Source organism: Salmo salar, chromosome ssa11, assembly GCF_905237065.1.
Source record: "Salmo salar chromosome ssa11, Ssal_v3.1, whole genome shotgun sequence".
Taxonomy (NCBI): Eukaryota; Metazoa; Chordata; class Actinopteri; order Salmoniformes; family Salmonidae; genus Salmo; species Salmo salar.
The window spans coordinates 39,891,864-39,915,730 of NC_059452.1; the positions used below are offsets into that span (position 1 = coordinate 39,891,864).

General features: G+C 42.4%; 1 protein-coding gene across 3 annotated transcripts in view; it reads right to left on the reverse strand.

Moving 5' to 3' along the window:
- Positions 1–10,245: 10,245 nt before the first annotated feature.
- The window catches only part of LOC106562775 (GRAM domain-containing protein 2A), a 35,106-nt gene continuing 21,484 nt past the window's right edge, over positions 10,246–23,867 (reverse strand). The window contains exons 5-12 of one of the 3 annotated variants that reach the window (XM_045689543.1): positions 22,815–22,918; positions 20,480–20,578; positions 19,504–19,575; positions 19,073–19,132; positions 14,766–14,943; positions 12,490–12,583; positions 11,860–11,964; positions 10,246–11,536 (exon numbers count right to left, since the gene is read on the reverse strand). In XM_045689543.1, the coding sequence (XP_045545499.1) occupies positions 11,431–11,536; positions 11,860–11,964; positions 12,490–12,583; positions 14,766–14,943; positions 19,073–19,132; positions 19,504–19,575; positions 20,480–20,578; positions 22,815–22,918 (818 nt within the window). In that variant the 3' untranslated portion in view covers positions 10,246–11,430. Of the gene's footprint in view, positions 11,648–11,859; positions 11,965–12,489; positions 12,584–14,765; positions 14,944–19,072; positions 19,133–19,503; positions 19,576–20,479; positions 20,579–22,814; positions 22,919–23,867 lie in introns of all 3 variants that reach the window. The other 2 variants (XM_045689545.1, XM_045689544.1) reach the window with 2 other exon arrangements.

The following is a 23,867-nucleotide window of genomic DNA, read 5'->3' on the forward strand; positions in this document are numbered from 1 at the left end:
CGGTTCCCCTATCTCCACTGGGATTCTCTGCCTCTGACCCTATTACAGGGGCTGAGTCACTGGCTTACTGGTGTTCTTCCATGCTGTCCCTGGGAGGGGTGCGTCACTTGAGTGGGTTGAGTCACTGACGTGGTCTTCCTGTCTGGGTTGGCGCCCCACCTTGGGTTGTGTCGTGGCGGAGATCTTTGTGGGCTATACTCTGCCTTGTCTCAGGATGGTAAGTTGGTGGTTGGAGATATCCCTCTAGTGGTGTGGGGGCTGTGCTTTGGCAAAGTGGGTGGGGTTATATCCTGCCTGTTTGGCCCTGTCCGTGGGTATCGTTGGACGGGGCCACAGTGTCTCCCGACCCCTCCTGTCTCAGCATCCACTATTTATGCTGCAGTAGTTTGTGTCGGGGGGCTAGGGTCAGTCTGTTACATCTGGAGTATTTCTCCTGTCTTATCCGGTGTCCTGTGTGAATTTAAGTATGCTCCCTCTAATTCTCTCTCTCGGAGGACCTGAGCCCAAGGACCATGCCTCAGGACTACCTGGCCTGATGACTCCTTGCTGTCCCCAGTCCACCTGGCCGTGCTGCTGCTCCAGTTTCAACTGTTCTGCCTGCGGCTATGGAACCCTGACCTGTTCACCGGACATGCTACCTGTCCCAGACCTGCTGTTTTCAACTCTCTAGAGACAGCAGGAGCGGTAGAGATACTCTGAATGATCGGCTATGAAAAACCAACTGACATTTACTCTTGAGGTGCTGACCTGTTGCAAATTATTATTATTTGACCCTGCTGGTCATCTATGAACATTTGAACATCTTGATCATGTTCTGTTATAATCTCCACCCGGTACAGCCAGAGGAGAACTGGCCACCCCTCAGAGCCTGGTTCCTCTCTAGGTTTCTTCCTGGGTTCTGGCCTTTCTAGGGAGTTTTTCCGAGCCACCGTGCTTCTACACCTGCATTGCTGGCTGTTTGGGGTTTTAGGCTGGATTTCTGTACAGCACTTTGAGATATCAGCTGATGTAAGAAGGGCTTTATAACTAAATTTGATTTGATAATCAAAGCGGGGTGTGTTTGTTCCTAATGCATCTGTTCAGACGTTCTGAGTAAAAGAACTAGAAATCTTTTGCTAGTTTTCTTCCTCTCTGAAATGCAGATTTAACATTCACTAGTATACAGTATGTCCCAAGAGGAATGGTCTCGGCTGTAGTGTGTCTGGCCATCTGCTTCAGCCTGACCTCTGCCTCTCTCCAGCCCAATACAGCCCCCTCTCAGAATTTGGGTTCTACATTATGCAACAATTATGCAACATTGGATATGTTTATTTTTAATCAAGTGTACTGAAATCATGGAATGTGGATCTTGTGGATTTCCGAACTGTGTCCATTCTGTCTCTTTTCTTTGTATGAAGAATACTTTGTTATGGAGACCTACGTCAGTAAGGGCATGGGAGGTATGCCTATAGGATCAACAAGAGGTTATGCATTGACAGAAACAACAAAATCTATTGCTAAGGTAATTTGATGTCTGTGCCCAATTTATTTAGAGAAATGTGAATATTTAGAGAGATGGGTCTACGCACGAACAGAGCCACTTAGCTCCAGTGTGGTTTGTTTAGCCTGGCCTATCAACCTTAAAGCCTGTGTGTTCAGTGTCTAGCTTCCCTAGGTAATTAGCTAGGGGAATTCCTGGCATCACTAGGAGAGAGTCAGAGTAGGGCCTCTTGAACCTCTGAACCAGGTGTCCCTCTGGTCCCGCCCACCAGGCTGTGGGAACTAACCTAGGCTCCTGAAGATCCACCATTTTAGAGAGCATTCTCTATATGAGATCAAATAAAATATGTAGAGGATGAAATGTTTGACTGAGTTTATTATTTGGGAAATTACTTTTATAATACCCCATTCTAATAACAATCTACTGTATACCAGCATTTGATGAGCATAATGACTTGCTTTATGCACAACTTGTTGTGGTGGTGCCATTGAATCACAATGCAGTTTCAGTGACATCACAGCAATCTGATTCTGAGAGGCTGGTTGCAGTAGTTACACAGACTTTCTGAACAGTTTAGCTGAAAGAAGCTGATTCAACTGACCACTGATATACAGTATCAAATGGATAAGAGAACCTACTCAGTAGTTGAGAGGTTGGTTGTAATAAACATATTCAGTCGTTTCAGACTTTCTAATTGATTATATGGCTGACATGTCAAGGGTAATAGCAGAAGTCATGAATAATAACTGCAGTGGGCTGAATCAGGGTCACACAGTGTTTCTTGGTAGTCAAAACTCCTTTGAAACAAAAGTATACACCTCACACACATGGTTATGGGTGTGAGGTGTATACAGAAGACACCGGTACCATGTCAGATATAGAGTTGACATGTATTACATTTTGAGTTTACATCCCAATATTACACTTTATATACATCACAGAAGACTGAAATATAACAAAACCGTTTGACGTAGAAACACCGGATTTTCGGCAATTTTTTTGAAATAATGTTTATTAATTATGAAATTATGAATCATATTAATGTAATATTACCCATGAGGCTACTGGGTTATTTGACTGCAGGAAATGGATGATTAAATAGACTTTACTTAAATCCTCTGTTCTATTTTGGCATAATCTAGTGAATATGTGTTTTACACATGATAGCCTATCTGTATTATAATATGCCTTAAGCATTCTATGCTGCAGTAGGATCTCCTCTTACAACATTCCAAATCACCATTAAATAAAGACCTGATTGATTATTTCTACCATGGTTCATTGGGTTGGACAAAAAAATATAACTTTTTAAATTTACAAAATAAAAAATATCATTGCATCATCCTGCCAGTGCTACTATGACATCACAGAATTCACAAGTTTTCTAAATTTAAACTGTCATTAATAATTATTGCATCATCATTTATCCCATAATGACATCACTCCAGCCCCCCTCCAGCCCTATAAAAGGGAGCACGGCCCGTCTAAAAGTCTTATCCATCAATCACAATGCCCAGAAGACGCAGATCCTCCAGACGACCTGTCCGCAGGCGCCGCCGCCCCAGGGTGTCCCGACGTCGTCGCAGGAGAGGCGGCCGCAGGAGGCGTTAGACAGGACGGGTAACCTACCTGACCTATCCGCCCCCTCCCGACCCCTGGTAGTGTAGAGGTGTTAAAGTCTGCTTAAATAAAAGATGGGCTTTTAACTAAAACTGTTACGACTTTATATTAGTAGATAGGTTTTTTAGGCGGTAGAGTTAATAATAGATTTGAGATAATAATAATAGCCTAATATCTGATTTGACGGTTAATAATTGAATCTGTCCCTAATAAATAAATACATTCAAATAATATATTTATTGAAAACTGTGACACATTCAATCATCAACCGTTAAATCAGATGATGCATTGTACCGTTATGGTTTAGTTTGTGCTCATTTGCAGCATTAAGCTACATTCATTTCTTGATCCAAACGTTTCCTATAGATATAACAACATTGATCCACTGTGACATTAGACACGGGAAGATAGGCTTTTAGTTTAAAAGTATAATGTTTATTGGATGATTTCAAGATGAAGCGTTCTAAACTGTATAAAATGTATATGATCTAGGCTGCGTGTATTATAATACCGTAAACCTCTCAGCTGCGGGGAGGGTCTACTCCTACAATTTTGAGAGCAAGTCGCCCTCCACTTTTTAAACCACTGTGATTTGTATTTTTGTTTATTTTCCAATTGTTTTTGTGTTTGGAGTGGCACGGTTTCTTTGGGAAATTAAGATGGCATAATGTAAACGATGTAAACCAATTTGGAATCTGTAGAATGACGACTACATTAATGCTAATTGACTGGACATTCCAAATTACCATGGTAGTTACATTTCTGTGGTGAAGGCTAGGAACATGTGAAGGGCCTTAAAGGTGTAGGGGCAGTACCTTTTCAAGTGTGCCAGGTTGCACACAGACTTTTATGGGACACACAGGAGGTGCCACAGGTGGATTCCAAATTAGTAATCTAACAATTATTTACATGGCCCCAGTTGCTTTGAATTTTATTTTTTTCTCTACTAAATCAATAATATGTAAACATAGTGTGACAGTGAGCGGTGACCAAAATAACCATAGATTGGAAGTTGACAATGGCTTATTATTGGCATAAATACATAGTATTTCTATGGTTGCAGTCTTCAAAGATGAAATTGCATTGAATCAAATTAGATGCAACACGGTAACATTTCCCTGAAATTGCAGTTTGAACGTCTAAAACTAGATATAGTATGTATAAATGATAATGGACCTAAGACATTTTCAAATAACTGGTCTTTTGCTTTTGCTTTTGACGTGCAAATCGTTGGGAGAAAAAAATCTGTGCGGCCCTCTGCTGAATTTTGAAATCCCGATGTGACCCTCAAGACAAAATTCTTGCTCACCACTGGTACAGTATAACCAGTGGCGGTTTTAGCATGTAAATCGTGGTGGGGCAAACACAAAAAAGTGGGATGCATGCCAGCAAAGCCACTACACAACACAACACTAAACCATACATTAATTGCACTATAATGGTGGCGCAATTAACAGTGCCCACAGTGTACTGTTATGGCCTACATAAAGCTGTCCCAACAACACCTTACCACTGCTAAACCTGGCTATCAGCGGCGCCTTGTCTGGCAGCAAAACAGTTCATTCAGCCTCATTTACTGCCTTTTAAAAAAACATAGCTGATATGGCTGACTTGCTTAAACAAATGTGGTTTCTACTGACAATTGAAATGTACAAATTATGGCATAAGGGGACGACAAGTGGATAAGAGGCAATCCGTAATTTTGATTAAGACATTATTGAGGAAGCGACGACAGACGTAGTCAATATAACTATTTGTTCAGCACTTTTTAAATGTACAGCGACAGAATTCAGAACATGGGCTGTTCTTACAGTGTTCTCCCTGTACACATCAGAACTGTAGGATAAATAAAGGGGGCACATAAACAGACAATGACAGCTCTTACAATGTTCAATGATTACATTTCTCTAAAACAGATTATAGGCTATTTGTGCACCACCAAGTTAGAACCTCTTAATTTTGTCTACTGTTGTAGGCGAAATTAAGAGGTGAAAATAGACCAACTGATTAGGGTGAGGCACATTGAACGCCGTTTGGGTCTTTGCGTGTCAAAAAAGATACGTCATATAACAAACACTATTTGACATGTTAAATAAGCTTTTAATTTGACACGTCAAATAACACAATTGTATACAAAATAATGTTGTGTGTGCTGAATTTGCATGTGCAAGCCAACGTTATATGTTTACAATACCATGTTGGTGAAAATAGACCTAATTATTATGGTGAGGCACAAGGGCTACTAACTGCTTACTACACAACATACACTTAGTGTATTACTTTCTTAACTACAGTATACATTTCCCCCTGGCATATTACATCATTTATGCAGCAGCATACAAGACATTTTTGGACTCACGTAGAGGTCCTTTGTGGGCAAATGTTGTCATCAAACTTTGTCATCAAAGTCTGGCATTCTCTGGATTTATGGAACTCACTGGAACTCGGGAAAAAAACATAGCCATTCCATTGAATAGCAGGCTAACGTTAGCGGCTTCTTTGCAAAGCTTGCAGTTAGCCACTGATATCTTCCAAACAACTTATTGTTGAATTTGCATTTCCAACTTGTGTAATCTTTATGTACAATGGCTGATGAGCACCGATATGTTTTATCTATAATTTATCTTCATTATTTCTCTTCATATGACAAGGATTAAAAAGGATTTGCCAGTAGATTGTCGACTTGATGACTGCTAGCTAAGACTTTGAAAGTAAGATGTTGACATGATCAGTCCAATCAAAGCTACTGTAGATAGAATGACATCAAATCACATTATATCTGTGACCAATGAATGACCTTGAGCCTTCTTGGATGGGCACGTCTAATAACTCTATGGCAGGACCCAAAGGGCTGAAATTTTGGATGCCTACAGTTACTATGGACATAAACTTCACAATGACGTAGTGTCCCCATGAGTGACAGAACACTGAGCCAATCACGGCGCAATGCTCTTATTTTTTGCTGGCTTGCCCCACCACCACAGAAAGCACTGAGCTAGGCTGAAACGCCTGCATTTTGGAGCTGCTTTACTCAAGAAAACAAAAAAGAGACCATGTTTGTATGCGGCTTTACTAATTCAATTAGATTTTTTATTGTTTTTACATTGTTTGCAAACTGATATGAGACACGTATTAATTCCAAATTAACAAGCAAAACAGGCAAGCCCCCCCCAAAAATAAATGGTATTATTTATTTTAACCTAAAAGTGGGGTGCTCGAAAGCCCCACCTGCCCTGAATGACGGGTCGCCACTGAGTATAACCCATGGGGCAATTGGGACATTTAATAAATTAGAAAGGGTTGGGTTTCAGGTCTGTGCTTCCATCTTGTGATCAGAAAAGAAACGACAGCTTTTTCTTTGCAGAAAGTGGTATTGTGGATTCTACATTTTGTTCCGTTGTCACTTCATTGCGCTACTTTCTTGCATCACACTTTATGAGGTTAAAAATAAACATTTTTATTCCTAAAACGCTTTTGAGGGAACCTCAAATCAAACCATGGGTTTACCCGTTTTAAAGATAATTTTATTTAACTCTTATTTTACCAGGTAAGTTGACTTTATTTTATTTATTTTTATTTCACCTTTATTTAACCAGGTAAGCTAGTTGAGAACAAGTTCTCATTTACAATTGCGACCTGGCCAAGATAAAGCAAAGCAGTTTGACACATATAACAACACAAAGTTAGTTACACATGGAGTACAACAAGCGTACAGTCAATAACACAATAGGAAAATAAGTCTATATACAATGTGAGCAAATGAGGGGAGATAAGGGAGGTAAAGGCAATAAATAGGCCATGGTGGCAAAGTAAATACAATATAGCTATTAAAATACTGGAATGGTAGATTTGACAGTAGATGAACACATTCTCATTTAAATCAAAACAAATTTTATTTGTCACATGCACCGAATACAACAGGTGTAGATCTTGCTGTGAAATGTTTACTTACAAGCCGTTAACCAACAATGAATGCAGTTTTAAGAAAATACAGTCGTGGCCAAAAGTTTTGAGAATGACACAAATATTAATTTTCAAAGTTTGCTGCTTCAGTGTCTTTAGATATTTTTGTCAGATGTTACTACGGAATGCTGAAGTATAATTACAAGCATTTCATAAGTGTCAAAGGCTTTTATTGACAATTACATGAAGTTGATGCAAAGAGTCAATATTTGCAGTGTTGACCCTTCTTTTTCAAGAACTCTGCAATCCGCCCTGGCATGCTGTCAATTAACTTCTGGGCCACATCCTGACTGATGGCAGCCCATTCTTGCATAACCAATTCTTGGAGTTTGTCAGAATTTGTGGGTTTTTGTTTGTCCACCTGCCTCTTGAGGATTGACCACAAGTTCTCAATGGGATTGAGGTCTGGGGAGTTTCCTGGCCATGGACCCAAAATATTGATGTGTTGTTCCCCGAGCCACTTAGTTATCACTTTTGCCTTATGGCAAGGTGCTCCATTATGCTGGAAAAGGCATTGTTTGTCACCAAACTGTTCCTGGATGGTTGGGAGAAGTTGCTCTCGGAGGATGTGTTGGTACCATTCTTTATTCTTAGGCAAAATTGTGAGTGAGCCCACTCCCTTGGCTGAGAAGCAACCACACACATGAATGGTCTCAGGATGCTTTACTGTTGGCATGACACAGGACTGATGGTAGCGCTCACCTCGTCTTCTCCAGACAAGCTTTTTCCCGGATGCCCCAAATAATCGGAAAGGGGATTCATCAGAGAAAATGACTTTACCCCAGTCCTCAGCAGTCCAATCCCTGTACCTTTTGCAGAATATCAGTCTGTCCCTGATGTTTTTCCTGGAGAGAAGTGGTTTCTTTGCTGCCCTTCTTGACGCCAGGTCATCCTCCAAAAGTCTTCAACTCACTGTGCGTGCAAATGCACTCACACCTGCCTGCTGCAATTCCTGAGCAAGCTCTGTACTGGTGGTGCCCCGATCCCGCAGCTGAATCAACTTTAGGAGACGGTCCTGGCGCTTGCTGGACTTTCTTGGGTGCCCTGAAGCCTTCTTCACAACAATTGAACCGCTCGCCTTGAAGTTCTTGATGATCCGACAAATGGTTGATTTAGGTGCAATCTTACTGGCAGCAATATCCTTGCCTATGAAGCCCTTTTTGTGCAAAGCAATCATGACGGCACGTGTTTCCTTGCAGGTAACCATGGTTGACAGAGGAAAAACAATGATTCCAAGCACCACCCTCCTTTTGAAGCTTCCAGTCTGTTATTCGAACTCAATCAGCATGACAGAGTGATCTCCAGCCTTGTCCTCGTCAATACTCACACCTGTGTTTACGAGAGAATCACTGACATGATGTCAGCTGGTCCTTTTGTTGCAGGGCTGAAATGCAGTGGAAATGTTTTTGGGGGATTCAGTTCATTTGCATGCAAAGAGGGACTTTGCAATTAATTGCAATTCATCTGATCACTCTTTATAACATTCTGGAGTATATGCAAATTGCCATCACACAAACTGAGGCAGCAGACTTTGTGAAAATTAATATTTGTGTCATTCTCAAAACTTTTGGCCACGACTGTAGAGTTAAGGAAATATATACTAAATAATGAACTAACGTAAAAAATTAACACAAAATAACAATAATGATGCTACATACAGGGGGTACCGGTACCGAGTCAATGTGCGGGGGTACAGGTTAGTTGAGGTAATTTGTACATGTACACTACCGTTCAAAAGTTTGGGGTCACTTAGAAATGTCCTTGTTTTTGAAAGAAAATATTTTTTTTGTCCATTAAAATAACATCAAAAGTTCCTCTGTCCAGTGTTTGTGTTCTTTTGCCCATCTTAATCTTTTCTTTTTATTGGCCAGTCTGAGATATGGCTTTTTCTTTGCAACTTTGCCTAGAAGGCCAGCATCCCAGAGTCGCCTCTTCACTGTTGACATTGAGACTGGTATTTTGTGGGTACTATTTAATGAAGCTGCCAGTTGAGGACGTGAGGTGTCTGTTTCTCAAACTAGAAACTCTAATTTACTTGTCCTCTTGCTCAGTTGTGCACCGGGACCTCCCACTCCTCTTTCTATTCTGGTTAGAGCCAGTTTGCGCTGTTCTGTGAAGGGAGTAGTACACAGCGTTGTACGAGATCTTCAGTTTCTTGCCAATTTCTCACATGGAATAGCCTTCATTTCTTAGAACAAGAATAGACTGACGAGTTTCAGAAGAAAGGTATTTTTCTGGACATTTTAAGCCTGTAATCGAACCCACAAATTCTGATGCTCCAGATACTCAACTAGTCTAAAGAAGTCCAGTTTTATTGCTTCTTTAATCAGAACAACAGTTTTCAGCTGTGCTAACATAACTGCAAAAGGGTTTTCTAATGATCAATTAGCCTTTTAAAATGATCAACTTGGATTAGCTAACACAACGTGCCATTGGAACACAGGAGTGATGGTTGCTGATAATGGGCCTCTGTACGCCTATGTAGATATTCCATTAAAAAAAATCTGCCGTTTCCAGCTACAATAGTCATTTACAACATTAACAATGCCTACACTGTATTTCTGATCAATTTCATGTTATTTTAATGGACAAAAAAATTGGCTTTTCTTTCAAAAACAAGGACATTTCTAAGTGACCCCAAACTTTTGAATGGTAGTGTAGGTAGGGGTAAAGTGACTATGCACAGATAATAGCAACGACCTGGGGAAAATTACAGGGGAGATGAATGAGCCAATTGGAAGCTGGGGATGATTAGGTGGCCATGATGGTATGAAGGTCAGATTGGGAATTTATCCAGGACATTGGGGTTAACACCCCTATTCTTACAATATGGGCTGTGGAATCTTTAGTGACCAGAGTCAGGAAACCGGTTTAACATCCCATCCGAAAAACAGCTGCCTACACATGACAATATGCCCAATCACTGCCCTGAGGCATTGGGATTTTTTTTTTTAGACCAGAGAAAAGGGAACCTGCTACTGGCCCTCCAACATCACTTCCAGCAGCATCTGTTCTCCCATCCAGGGACCAACCAGGACCAACCCTTCTTAGCTTCAGAGGCAAGCCAGCAGTGGGATGCAGGGGGGTATACTGCTGGCCCCTAAAAGAGGTGCACATATAAAGTACCTCTTGGTACATGCATCGGCGAAGACAGGTGACTTTTCCAAAAAGGTGACACCATCTCAAGATCAAATGGCTGTTTATTAGAAACCGTCACAGTTGGGTTGTACAGTGTTAGTCTTGTAATGGGTTGTTTAGGGGTGCTACAGGGTTAATCTGTTCTCAGTGTCTACAGGGACAGTTTGTTCTTTCACCATTGACTGAAGATCAGTGACCACTTTTACATAGTTGCAGATGTGTCTAGACCCAAAACAGACCAGATAATACATACTAAGTTATGGTAGTAAAGTATACCGTACATACTGCAGCTCTGTTTCCTCAACAATATTACTGTAATCGTCAAAGTGGGGTGTGTTTGTTCCTAATGCATCTGTTCAGACATTCTGAGTAAAAGAACTAGAAATCTTTTGCTAGTTTTCTTCCCGGCTAAAATGCAGATTTAACTTTTAAGTTTACAGAGTGTAAGAAAGAAAACATCTCTTTCACTTCAGTCAATGTCTTCATTGTTTACTCATTCAGACAACTGTGTTCAGTATTTAGATAGGAGACGGATCACTCACTGTGACACATTGTGTCTGGCTAAAGGTAGCTTACAATACAAAGCTGACAACTGGCATTTATACAAATTAAAACAAAAGACAAGATGTTATACTAAACAATATTTTTCAGACATGAAAGAGTACAATCCTACCCACTTTGGTAAACATATACCTGTGGTGTCATGATAACACAGAGTTAAAGAACAATATTTCAACATTTAAAAAGTCAGTCTAGGCTGGATACTTTGCAAATTGTATTGCACTGTTTACCAGGAATAACATGCCTGTTAGAATGGCAACATAGTTAGACCTCATTGATGATGATGAACATTTGAAATAGTGGACTGATCCTCATAAGTTCATATGGGCAATTTTTTAAAATTCTGTAAAGCCGATATTGGCTTCTTCCACTGTCAGTGTGTTAATGCATCCAAATCATTTCCTTGAAAGTACCATATATTTATATATTTCTGAAAGATGAATGGTTTGACTTTTCTCTGAAGTCCTGTAGTTCATTCCTGGTTGAGTTGACAGGAGGGAAAAAACACAGTTGACTCTAATGTTGGCAAAAATGGCCAGAAATCTTCAAAAACCATCAGACAAACTCCAACAATCAGAATCCTTCCCAGTCCTGACTCCCAGCCATTTCCACCAATCCCGGGCTTTTCAGTCCATCCACAATTGGTTTGAGTGTAGTTTGCTGGCTCTTCAATCGGGCTGCCCATTGTCTTTCACCTGCCAATGTCTCTTACCTACAACAAAATGGTGGAGTTGGGGGGGTTTGCCCTCTTTTAGTCTACAGTGAAGTAAAATCCTGAAAAATAAATAGTCTGTTTGCATAGTCTGGAGGTGGTCACAGAGAGGAATGTATCCGTAAAGGGAGACAGTCAAGTGGTATTGGATCACAGTGCAGAGCAGCACTTACCTAGGAGGAAGAGACCAAAGACAATAGAATTGTCAGTAAAATAGCTTTCCCTCCAAAAATGTGACATTTGAATAACAGGATTTTCTGAGGGTGGAATCCTAATTTAATAAACGTAACAGTTTATTCTAACTATTATTATTATCAGTAGTATAAAACAGAATGACAAAACAGTTACACACACTTGGCTAAAGTTAAGTCTGGCTCCACCTCACCTCTCTCGGGGTGGCCGTGTTGGGTTGTTGAGGAAGGACAGCTGGTGCTCCAGGCTGCAGACACGGAAGGCCAGGTAACAGGAAGACAGGATGAGGAGGATGATTCTGAAGCAATGGACAATAAGGTTTGACATTAGGATGTACCAAGTGTGTGTGTACACTAGGTGGCAGTAAAACTGGATTCTTTTGTGATCATATCCATTTTAGAATATTAAATTAGGCCTTGTTCAGATTTTATTTCACAGATAAAATTATGTTGAGCATAATGCTGCCAATGAATGTATATTTATTCGACAACACAAGGTAAATATTGTAATTACTTCACCACCATGGACTATTTATTGCCTTAACTCCCTTATCTTACCTCATTTGCACTCACTGTATATAGACTTTTTGTTCTACTGTATTATTGACTGTATGTTTTGTTTATTCCATGTGTAACTCTGTGTTGTTGTATGTGTCGAATTGCTATGCTTTAGCTTGGCCAGGTCGCAGTTGCAAATGAGAACTTGTTCTCAACTAGCCTACCTGGTTAAATAAAGGTGAAATAAAATCAAATAAAACAATGATGGTCCTAATGATATGATTGTTGCTGTGAGGAAGCCAGTTGTGGGGCATGGAAATAGTTACAGTATGATGAAGAACTTGAGAAGCTGATATTCCATCGGGCCCAGCTCTGGAACAGGCTCTGTTAGTAGGATCTTCTCTGTCTCTAAGCCCCGGTCTACAACACACACACACACACACACACATTAATATAGCCATCTAATAGACTACGTAGGTGATAGTGTATTGTTGCTTACAGATGCCATCAAATATATTGTGGTAAGTTGCAGGTGCCTACGGGGTAAAATGAGCCATTCAACCAGTTTTGAAAAGAAAAAATCCCCTGAACATTCTGCTCCATTGCACTTCATTGTAAAGTGCAATGACGCTAATATATATGTGACCACATCTGGCTGTGCAAAAGTATTGTGGGTCAAAGTTTTAATTTGATCAATCTACACTCAGGTTTTCCAACTCTTTTGCAACCCCAGACAGTTACGTCATAGTAAACACATCTTAAACAAATATGAAATATGGAAAAAGTCCACTATGTTCAGGGGGCCGGAACATTATGACTAATCATGTAGACTGCAAATTGACCGCAAGAAGACCAAACAGATAATATTTGACTAAAACAATAATTTCAAACCTTGCTTAAATTTGTTTATATAATAAATCTCTATAATGCGTGGGAATACTTTGGAACAGATTTCCCAAATTAAAATCACTTGGAGGGGATTTGCTGGCGTTTTTACAGTCGTTTATGCCCCCCCCCCCCAAAAAAAATGAGGCTGTTTGGGAAACCCGTCGTATATCTCATAGTAAAGCCTGCATACAGACGTCACAATTATGAGACAATAGTAGTGTTATGTACTGTATACATAACTGGGCAGTTTATTCTAGTCTCTTTCAGATCATCTAAATGTAGCCAACAGTAGGGTACAGCAGTAGGGTGCAGTTTGTAAGGTACAGCAGTAGGGTTCAGTAGGGCACAGTAGTAGGGTTCGGTAATAGGGTACAGCAGTAGGGTTCAGTAGGGCACAGTAGTAGGGTTCAGTAATAGGGTACAGTAGTAGAGTACAGTTTGTAAGGTACAGCAGTAGGGTTCAGTAGGGTACAGTAGTAGGGTTCAGTAATAGGGTACAGTGGTAGGGTTCAGTAATAGGGTACAGTGGTAGGGTTCAGTAATAGGGTACAGCAGTAGGGTTCAGTAGGGTACAGTAGTAGGGTTCAGTAGGGTTCAGTAATAGGGTACAGTAGTAGGGTTCAGTAATAGGGTACAGCAGTAGGGTTCAGTAGGGCACAGTAGTAGGGTTCAGTAGTAGGGTACAGTAGTAGAGTACAGTTTGTAAGGTACAGCAGTAGGGTTCAGTAGGGTACAGTAGTAGGGTTCAGTAGAGCACAGTAGTAGGGTACTGTAGGGCACAGTAGTAGGATACAGTAGTAGGGCACAGTTGTAGGGTACAGTAGGGCACAGTAGTAGGGTACAGTAGCAGGGTTCAGTAGGATACAGTAGTAGGGTTCAGTAGAGCACAGTAGTAGGGTACTGTAGGGCTCAGTAGTAGGACACAGTAGCAGGACACAGTAGCAGGGTTCAGTAGGGCACAGTAGCAGGGTACAGTAGTAGGGTACAGTAGCAGGGTTCAGTAGGGCACAGTAGCAGGGTACAGTAGTAGGGTACAGTAGCAGGACACAGTAATAGGACACAGTAGCAGGACACAGTAGCAGGACACAGTAGCAGGACACAGTAGCAGGACACAGTAGCAGGACACAGTAGTAGGGTTCAGTAGGGCACAGTAGCAGGGTTCAGTAGGGTACAGTAGCAGGACACAGTAGCAGGACAGAGTAGAAGGACAGAGCAAGTCCCTACATGCTAAAATCTCCATTTGGTGCTTAATCCTGTATTGCATAAGAGGGTTGTGCCCATCCAAACACAACTCTCCCTTCCCAGTTCCCCTCCTACACATAATCAGGGATTTGAACATTCTGCAAACGTGATGGCCCAGCCCCCGCCGGCTAACATCAATGGATAACTCCGGCCAGGAGTGGACAAAACTGAACACCTCCAATCTCTTAATGCACCAGAAAAAACGCAGAGCTCACCTCATGTGGCAGAGCCTCAATAGATATGGCTATTATATTATGCTATTCATGAGAAATGCTGTGTTCGCCATTGTATCTGTCAGTTTGTCATCCTTTGTGAAATTAAATACACGAAAAATAGGTTGTCCCTAGCCTGGTCCCAGATCTGCTTGTGTCGTCTTGCCAAACCCCTACGGTCATTCTGATGCCAAACAAGAGTTGGCTATAATACAGCATAAACCAATGTTGGTCCAGGCTAGGTTGTCCTCCCTTTTCACCTTCCAGAGGCTGGTCTGTCTGGAAGGAGGAGTCCACCGCAGTCAGGCTACCGGTGGAGCTACCCAGGAGGTCAGGGAGGGACGAGGACACGGACACCACCGAGGGTTTTCTCCTCCACTTCAGCACCGGAGGATACTCATCCACCCCCGGGAACTCATCCGCCACTGGGAACTCATCCTGGAGGTATAGAAAGGAAAGGGGGATACTTAGTCAGTTGTCCAACTGAAATGTGTCTTCCGCATTTAACCCAACCCCTCTAAATCAGAGATGTGCGAGGCATTATTGATCTGAATTGACCAAATCTTCAGGAAAGAAAGTGTTCCACTCTCTCAATGCTGCATAGTTTATCTACAGTAACAGTCAAAATTTTGGACACACCTAGTCATTCAAGGTTTTTTATTTTTTTTTAACTATTTTCTACATTTTAGAATAATAGTGAAGACATCAAAACTATGAAATAACACAAGTGCTAAAAAAATCTAAATATATTTTAGATTCTTCAAAGTAGTCACCCTTTGCCTTAATGACAGCTTTGCATTCTCTCAACCAGCTTCATGAGGTAGTCACCTGGAATGCTTTTCCAACAGTCTTTTAGAAGTTCCCATATATGCTGAGCACTTGTTGGCTGCTTTTCCTTCACTCTGTGGTCCAACTCATCCCAAACCATCTCAATTGGGTTGAGGTCGGGGGATTGTGGCGGCCAGGTCATCTGATGCAGCACTCCATCACTCTATTTATTGGTCAAATAGCCCTTGCACAGCCTGGAGGTGTGTTGGGTTATTGTCCTGTTGAAAAACAAATGATAGTCCCACTAAGCGCAAATCAGATGGGATGGCGTATCATTGCAGAATGCTGTGATAGCCATGCTGGTTAAGTGTGCTTTGAATTCTAAATAACTCACCAGTGTCACCAGCAAAGCACCCCCAACACCATCACACCTCCATGCTTCACAGTCGGAACCACACATGTGGAGATCATCTGTTCACCTACTCTGCGTCTTACAAAGACACGGCGGTTGGAACCAAAAATCTCAAATTTGGACTCATCAGACCAAATTACAGATTTCCACCGGTCTAATGTCAATTGCTCGTGTTTCTTGGCCCAAGCAAGTCTCTTCTTCTTATTGGTGTCCTTTAGTAGTGGTTTCTTTGCAGCAATTTGACCATGAAGGCCTGATTCACACCGTCTCCTCTGAACAGTTGATGTTGAGATGCGTCTGTTACTTTAACTCTGTGAGGTGCAATCTGTGGTGCAGTTAATTGCTGATTTCTGAGGCTGGTAACTAATGAAGTTATCCTCTACAGCAGAGGTAACTCTGGGTCTTCCTTTCCTGTGGCGGTCCTCATGAGAGCCAGTTTCATCATAGCGCTTGATGGTTTTTGCGACTGCACTTGAAGAAACATTAAAAGTTCTTGAAATTTTCCAGATTGACTGACCTTCATGTCTTAAAGTAATGATGGACTGTCATTTCTCTTTGCTTATTTGAGATGTTCTTGCCATAATATGGACTTGGTCTTTTACCAAATAGGGCTATCTTCTGTATACCACCCCTACCATCTCACAACACAACTGATTGGCTCAAACGCATTAAGGAAAGAAATTCAACAAATTAACTTTTAGCAAGGCACACCTGTTAATTGAAATGCATTCCAGGTGACTACCTCATTAAGCTGGTTGAGAGAATGCCAAGAGTGTGCAAAGCAGTCATTAAGGCAAAGGGTGGCTACTTTGAAGAATCTCAAATATATTCTGATTTAAAACTTTTTGGTTACTACATGATTTCATATGTTATTTCATATTTTTGATGTTTTGACTATTATTCTACAATGTAGAAAATAGTAAAAATAAAGAAAAACCCTTGAATGAGTAAGTGTTCTAAAACTTTTGACTGGTACTGAACATACCTATAGCCATCCATCCATAATCAATCTATGACATATGAACTATACATTATTAATACATAGTACGTTCATATGTTACGAAGATCAACTGTCATACAAGATGGCTGCATCGTGTGGGCCCACTCAGGAGAAAGTCATTGAGACAGAGTAAGAGTCAGACAACAATGAACCAAATATTGATTACTTCCATTTTTTTCCAGGAAGTCATTGATAAGGTCATTGTTGAAGGTCACAGAGGGGCATGGCCATGGCAGACTTGGGTCAGCCTACTCTTACACATATCTAGAGACAAGGTTACATATGGATATTGATTCCTAACAAATACAGTACATACACTTTAGAAAAACATTAATTATTTATTATGATTACTCATTATTACACTAATAGAGTAGCAGTAGGGCGCAGCAGTAGGACAGCGGGTGGAACACAGCAGTAGGACACAGCAGTAGGACAGCAGGTGGAACACCAAAGTAGGACACAGTAGTAGGACAGAAGGGTGGAACACAGCAGTAGGACACAGCAGTAGGACAGCAGGTGGAACACCAAAGTAGGACACAGTAGTAGGACAGAAGGGTGGAACACAGCAGTAGGACACAGCAGTAGGACAGCAGGTGGAACACCAAAGTAGGACACAGTAGTAGGACAGAAGGGTGGAACACAGCAGTAGGATACAGCAGTAAGACACACACATCCTTTCTGTTTTGGTTTTCATTGTAACAGCTGCATTCGAATGACTGCAATTACAGACTCAGATTGTAGATAGTACAGCTTTATAGCTTGTGAGTCAGCTTGATATTCAGACCGGCGATTTCCTTGTTAATCACAACAGACTTCTTATCTTAACCACGGGCTAATAGATGTTACTTCAGTAGAAAATCAATTTGACACAAAGCACAGCACTGCTAATGGTTCTGTGTTTAGTGGAGGAGCAGCAACACAAGGAAAAACAGAATGTCTTATAGGTTATGACACAGACGTTACCCCAAACACGTCTTATTGGTTATGACACAGACGTTACCCCAAACACGTCTTATAGGTTATGACACAGACGTTACCCCAATAATGGAGATTCTGAAACTATCGTTATCTTTTGAAATACTGTAGTTCCTGCGTTATTCATCACAAGTCATTAATGAAGACATTAACTAAGACATTAGCTAAGACATTAGCTAAGACATTAGCTAAGACATTAACTAAGACATTAACTAAGACATTAACTAAGACATTAGCTAAGACATTAGCTAAGACATTAGCTAAGACATTAGCTAAGACATTAGCTAAGACATTAGCTAAGACATTAGCTAAGTCATTAGCTAAGACATTAACTACGACATTAGCTAAGACATTAGCTAAGACATTAGCTAAGATATTAACTAAGACATTAACTAAGACATTAGCTAAGATATTAACTAAGACATTAACTAAGACATTAACTACGACATTAACTACGACATTAGCTAAGACATTAGCTAAGACATTAACTAAGATATTAGCTAAGACATTAACTAAGACATTAGCTAAGACATTAACTAAGACATTAACTAAGACATTAGCTAAGATATTAACTAAGACCTTAAGACATTAACTAAGACATTAACTAAGCCGTTAACTAAGACATTAAATAATACATTAACTAAATCCAGAAATGAAGTAGACTAGGGATAGGCAACTTTGATGGGGGTGGGGGCCACATAAAATCTGAATTCATCATAAAGGGCCGCAGTTTCTCCCCGCCGACATAATACATAACTTTGTTAGACAATTACAGCTGAAGGACAGAACTACATAAAATGATATAATATATATCATTAATAGACAGGTACAGAACTACATACATCTAAAATAAGAATACACACTTTCATATTCTTATGCCTTAGCAATCCATGCAACATGTACTCATAATAACGTCTACACTGCAGTGATCCATTTTGTTACAGTTGCTTACTGTTACAATTGGAAATCCTGATCCTAATCTCGCAGAACCAGTTGTTCTGTAAACACTAGCGAGATTCTCACATCATTAGGAACCACCCGTGTCCTTGATTCTCCCATTTGACGTCAGTACTGTTCATAATAATAATGTGATTCATGTTGTATTTGTGTACATTATGGTTGGTCAATACTCTAACCAATAAGAGACATGGATCAGTCTGGAGTTGGTCAATGTTCTAACCAATAAGAGACAGTGATCAGTCTGGAGTTGGTCAATGTTCTAACCAATAAGAGACAGTGATCAGTCTGGAGTTGGTCAATGTTCTAACCAATAAGAGACAGGGATCAGTCTGGAGTTGGTCAATGTTCTAACCAATAAGAGACAGGGATCAGTCTGGAGTTGGTCAATGTTCTAACCAATAAGAGACAGGGATCAGTCTGGAGTGAGGGGCTAGAGTCCAAAGCTTACTTACCAGAGATAAGGTATGGGGAACCTCCATGTAGTGTTTCAAGCTCAGACTCTTCCCATTGACCTGGAGAGGGAACGATGAGATATGGGAAATATTCAGTACACTATTTTACAATCTGTACACTTTTAAGGCCAATAGACCTGTTGATGTGGGAGTGAGCTGGTTCAGTGGTAGATGTGTGTGTGTGGTGTGTGTTCTCTGACCTGGATGTGTGTGTGTAGTTCGTAGCCAGTGTGTGTGGTTGTGTGTGGGTGACTGTGTGTGTGTTCTCTGACCTGGAGGTGTGTGTGTAGTGGTAGCCAGTGTGTGTGAGTGTGTGTGTGTTCTCTGACCTGGAGGTGTGTGTGTAGTGATAGCCAGTGTGTGTGTGTGTGTGTGCGTGTGTAGTGGTAGCCAGTGTGTGTGGTTGGATGAGTGTGTGTGTGTTCTCTGACCTGGAGGTGTGTGCAGATCCTCCGGAGCACGTCATACACACTGTCTCTGGACAGCAGAGACACAAAGACATACTGCAGGACGGACGGACAGGGGGAGAGAGAGAGAGCGAGGGAGAGAGTGAGGGAGAGAAAGAGCGTTAGCCAATTCAAATGTGAATGAAAGCATACACACGCACGTACGCTCACACTCATGCATGCACACATGTAAACACATGTATTAAGCATTTCATCATGTGCTCATAAAACCGATGTCAGGAAGATTTATAAGATCCATTAGGACATCAACTCATTACCAGGAATGCAATTTTTTCTAAATAGTTATTGTGAACAGTAACTCAATCTACCACGGTTTATATTTGACAGATTACGGCTTAATCTAGTAAATTGACATAGTGATATTTCATTCCTCTTACATGGTGTCTGTACTGTACCTCTACTGAAAACACCACTCTTTCATAAATAATTTTCAATGAGAGTGTATGAATCCTTAAATCACTTACCAGACAATAGACAGTCATAAAATATCAGAAATTAAAGATTTGTATTTGTATATATTATGGATCCCCATTTGCTGCTACTCTTCCTGGGGTCCAGCAAAATTAAGCCAGTTATCCAATTTTAAAAACATTACAATACATTCACAACAGACTTCACAACACACTAAGATTACAGAGCAATAAGAAACATTTTCCAGACATTTGCTCCGATGTAAAGGAGCAGGCAGGCAGGTGAACCGTTCTCTCCCACACACTGGAGAGGAACCAAGAAGGGACACTACCAAAATAGACTGTGACCTTGACACCCTTTCAGTGTTACCGAACCATGTGCTGACTTGCATTAGCTTAGCATGTTAGCATGAGGTGTTGTTTATTTTCCATCTACCTGTGGTTGGTGGAAAGAACGTGGTGTGGCGCTAATGCCAGTTAGCTGTGTTTCCATTCACTGTGCCCAGAAGCGCTAAGAGGCTAACGCTCACCTTCTGACTGGTATCTGTGGTGATGGCTAGGCCGTTGGGCACCAGACCTGCTGTTTTGTGCTTCTTTACCAGCCTCACAGAGACCACGGGGATAGCAACCTATGATGGGGGAAAGAGGTGGGAAAAAAGAGAACACAATATTATACCTTGTAGAGAGGGGGACTAACTGGACCAGACGCGGGGGGCTAACTGGACCAGACGCGGGGGGCTAACTGGACCAGACGCGGGGGACTAACTGGGCCAGACGCGGGGGGACATACTGGGCCAGACACGGGGGGACATACTGGGCCAGACACGGGGGGACATACTGGGCCAGACACGGGGGACATACTGGGCCAGACACGGGGGGACTAACTGGGCCAGACACGGGGGGACTAACTGGGCCAGACACGGGGGGACTAACTGGGCCAGACACGGGGGGACTAACTGGGCCAGACACGGGGGGACTAACTGGGCCAGACACGGGGGGACTAACTGGGCCAGACACGGGGGACATACTGGGCCAGACACGGGGGGACATACTGGGCCAGACACGGGGGGACATACTGGGCCAGACACGGGGGGGACATACTGGGCCAGACACGGGGGGACATACTGGGCCAGACACGGGGGGACATACTGGGCCAGACACGGGGGGACATACTGGGCCAGACACGGGGGGACATACTGGGCCAGACACGGGGGGGACATACTGGGCCAGAGACGGGGGGGACATACTGGGCCAGACACGGGGGGACATACTGGGCCAGACACGGGGGGACATACTGGGCCAGACACGGGGGGACATAGTGGGCCAGACACGGGGGGACATAGTGGGCCAGACACGGGGGGACATAGTGGGCCAGACACGGGGGACATACTGGGCCAGACACAGGGGACATACTGGGCCAGACACGGGGGACATACTGGGCCAGACACGGGGGACATACTGGGCCAGACACGGGGGACATACTGGGCCAGACACGGGGGACATACTGGGCCAGACACACTCTGACTAACGAGCTTATTGCAGGCCAGAGAGCCAGAGACAGGTGCCGGGTCTTAATTTGATCACTCTTTTGTTGCTGAGAATTTTCCTGCACTGCAGATGAGCTTCATGATTTACATAAATTCACTGAAAACCTGCACGCACGCACACTTTGATTTGATTGGGCGCAAATGATTTGCTCATGGACATCGGCTGCCTGGCTAGCAGCTCCGTCGGCTGCCTGGCTAGCAGCTCCGTCGGCTGCCTGGCTAGCAGCTCCGTCGGCTGACAGACTAACAGCTCCGTCGGCTGACAGACTAACAGCTCCGTCGGCTGCCTGACTAACAGCTCCGTCGGCTGCCTGACTAACAGCTCCGTCGGCTGCCTGACTAACAGCTCCGTCAGCTGCCTGACTAACAGCTCCGTCAGCTGCCTGACTAACAGCTCCGTCAGCTGCCTGACTAACAGCTCCGTCAGCTGCCTGACTAACAGCTCCGTCAGCTGCCTGACTAACAGCTCCGTCAGCTGCCTGACTAACAGCTCCGTCAGCTGCCTGACTAACAGCTCCGTCAGCTGCCTGACTAACAGCTCCGTCAGCTGCCTGACTAACAGCTCCATCAGCTGCCTGACTAACAGCTCCATCAGCTGCCTGACTAACAGCTCTATCGGCTGCCTGACTAACAGCTCCATCAGCTGCCTGACTAACAGCTCCGTCAGCTGCCTGACTAACAGCTCCATCAGCTGCCTGACTAACAGCTCCATCAGCTGCCTGACTAACAGCTCCATCAGCTGCCTGACTAACAGCTCTATCAGCTGCCTGACTAACAGCTCTATCAGCTGCCTGACTAACAGCTCCATCAGCTGCCTGACTAACAGCTCTATCAGCTGCCTGACTAACAGCTCCATCAGCTGCCTGACTAACAGCTCCATCAGCTGCCTGACTAACAGCTCCATCAGCTGCCTGACTAACAGCTCTATCAGCTGCCTGACTAACAGCTCCATCAGCTGCCTGACTAACAGCTCTATCGGCTGCCTGACTAACAGCTCCCAGCACATTGTTCCAATTGGAAGTGGGGTTGAAGGTGAGTAGTGACATAGTTGGCCTTGAAAGTCTCAGCCTACTTCTCTCTGTCTGTCTGTCCATCTAGATATTGAGGGTCCTGCGGTCCTGTCTACTTCTCTGTCTGTCCATCGAGGGTCCTGCGGTCCTGTGTGGCTCAGTTGGTATTAGTGTGGTGCTAGCAATGTCAGGGTTGTGGGTTTGTTCCAGCTGGGGTCACACATTCTAAGATGTATGCACTCAGATAAAAGTGTCATATATTATTCATTATTGACGATCTGTCTATTATCTGCCAGGCCTTGACTTACCTTGATGTCCTTGCCAAAGAGGTTGGCATAGAAACACAGCCAGTTTCTGGAGATATAAAGACGGCCTTGCAGCAGGATGTCTCGGAGCAGAGCGCAGGAGTATACTGAGGGAGAGGAGACATAAACAGGTTAAAAGTAGCTGCTAACTCAAGACAAGGACATTGCTAACACTGTTTGTAGCTTCTCACTAAAAATGTATGCACACATGACTAAGTGGCTTTGGGTAAAAGCGTTTGCTAAACGGCATATATTATATATAATTATAGCTCATGTGTCTTTGACTTGGCCTATAGATGCTTCTAAAATAGGTTCATAGGCATTGAATAAAGTAACTGGTACGTACATATCAGTTAAACAGATCAAAACTGTATTTACCATCATCAGTCTAAAATAGAACAGGGCTGGGTTTCCCAAAAGCATTGTAGCACTATGATCATCTTAATTCCATTGAATCTAAATGGACGAAAGTTGATCTTAGTGCTACGAAGCTTTTGGGAAACCCAACCCTGACCTAATCTGCATAACCTGACCTCAAACCATACAACTTCCTATTCAGGGCCTGAGGGCTGGTTACCCTTACCAGAAACCATTACCAGAAATCCTTTCCAGAGACTCAAAAAGATGGTTTCAAACACACTGAGTAGCACATAGAGTTCCAAAACCAAAACTGAAATGACTAAAACTCATACAGTATGTGGGGACAGAAACATAAGAGAAAGTATATACTTATTGTAGACAACATTTGACAGTGAAAGTACTTCTACTAATAATAGTAATTAGGGCTGGAACGATACCAGTATTGCGATACTTGTAGTATCATGGCAAGGGAACAAAACACAAAGTGGATTTCATTTCTTTAGGAAAACAGCCCTAATGTTGAAAACAAACATCATTATGTTGTCATCCAGTCACATGTATTTATTTTCTATCTATAGCTCACAATATTTTACATACAACAGGTTTTTAAAGGACTGAAGTGTTAAATGTGTTTCTTGTTTTCATTTTTGCCATGGGAAAAAAATAGATGCTACCGTAGCTAGCAAGTTAGCTAAC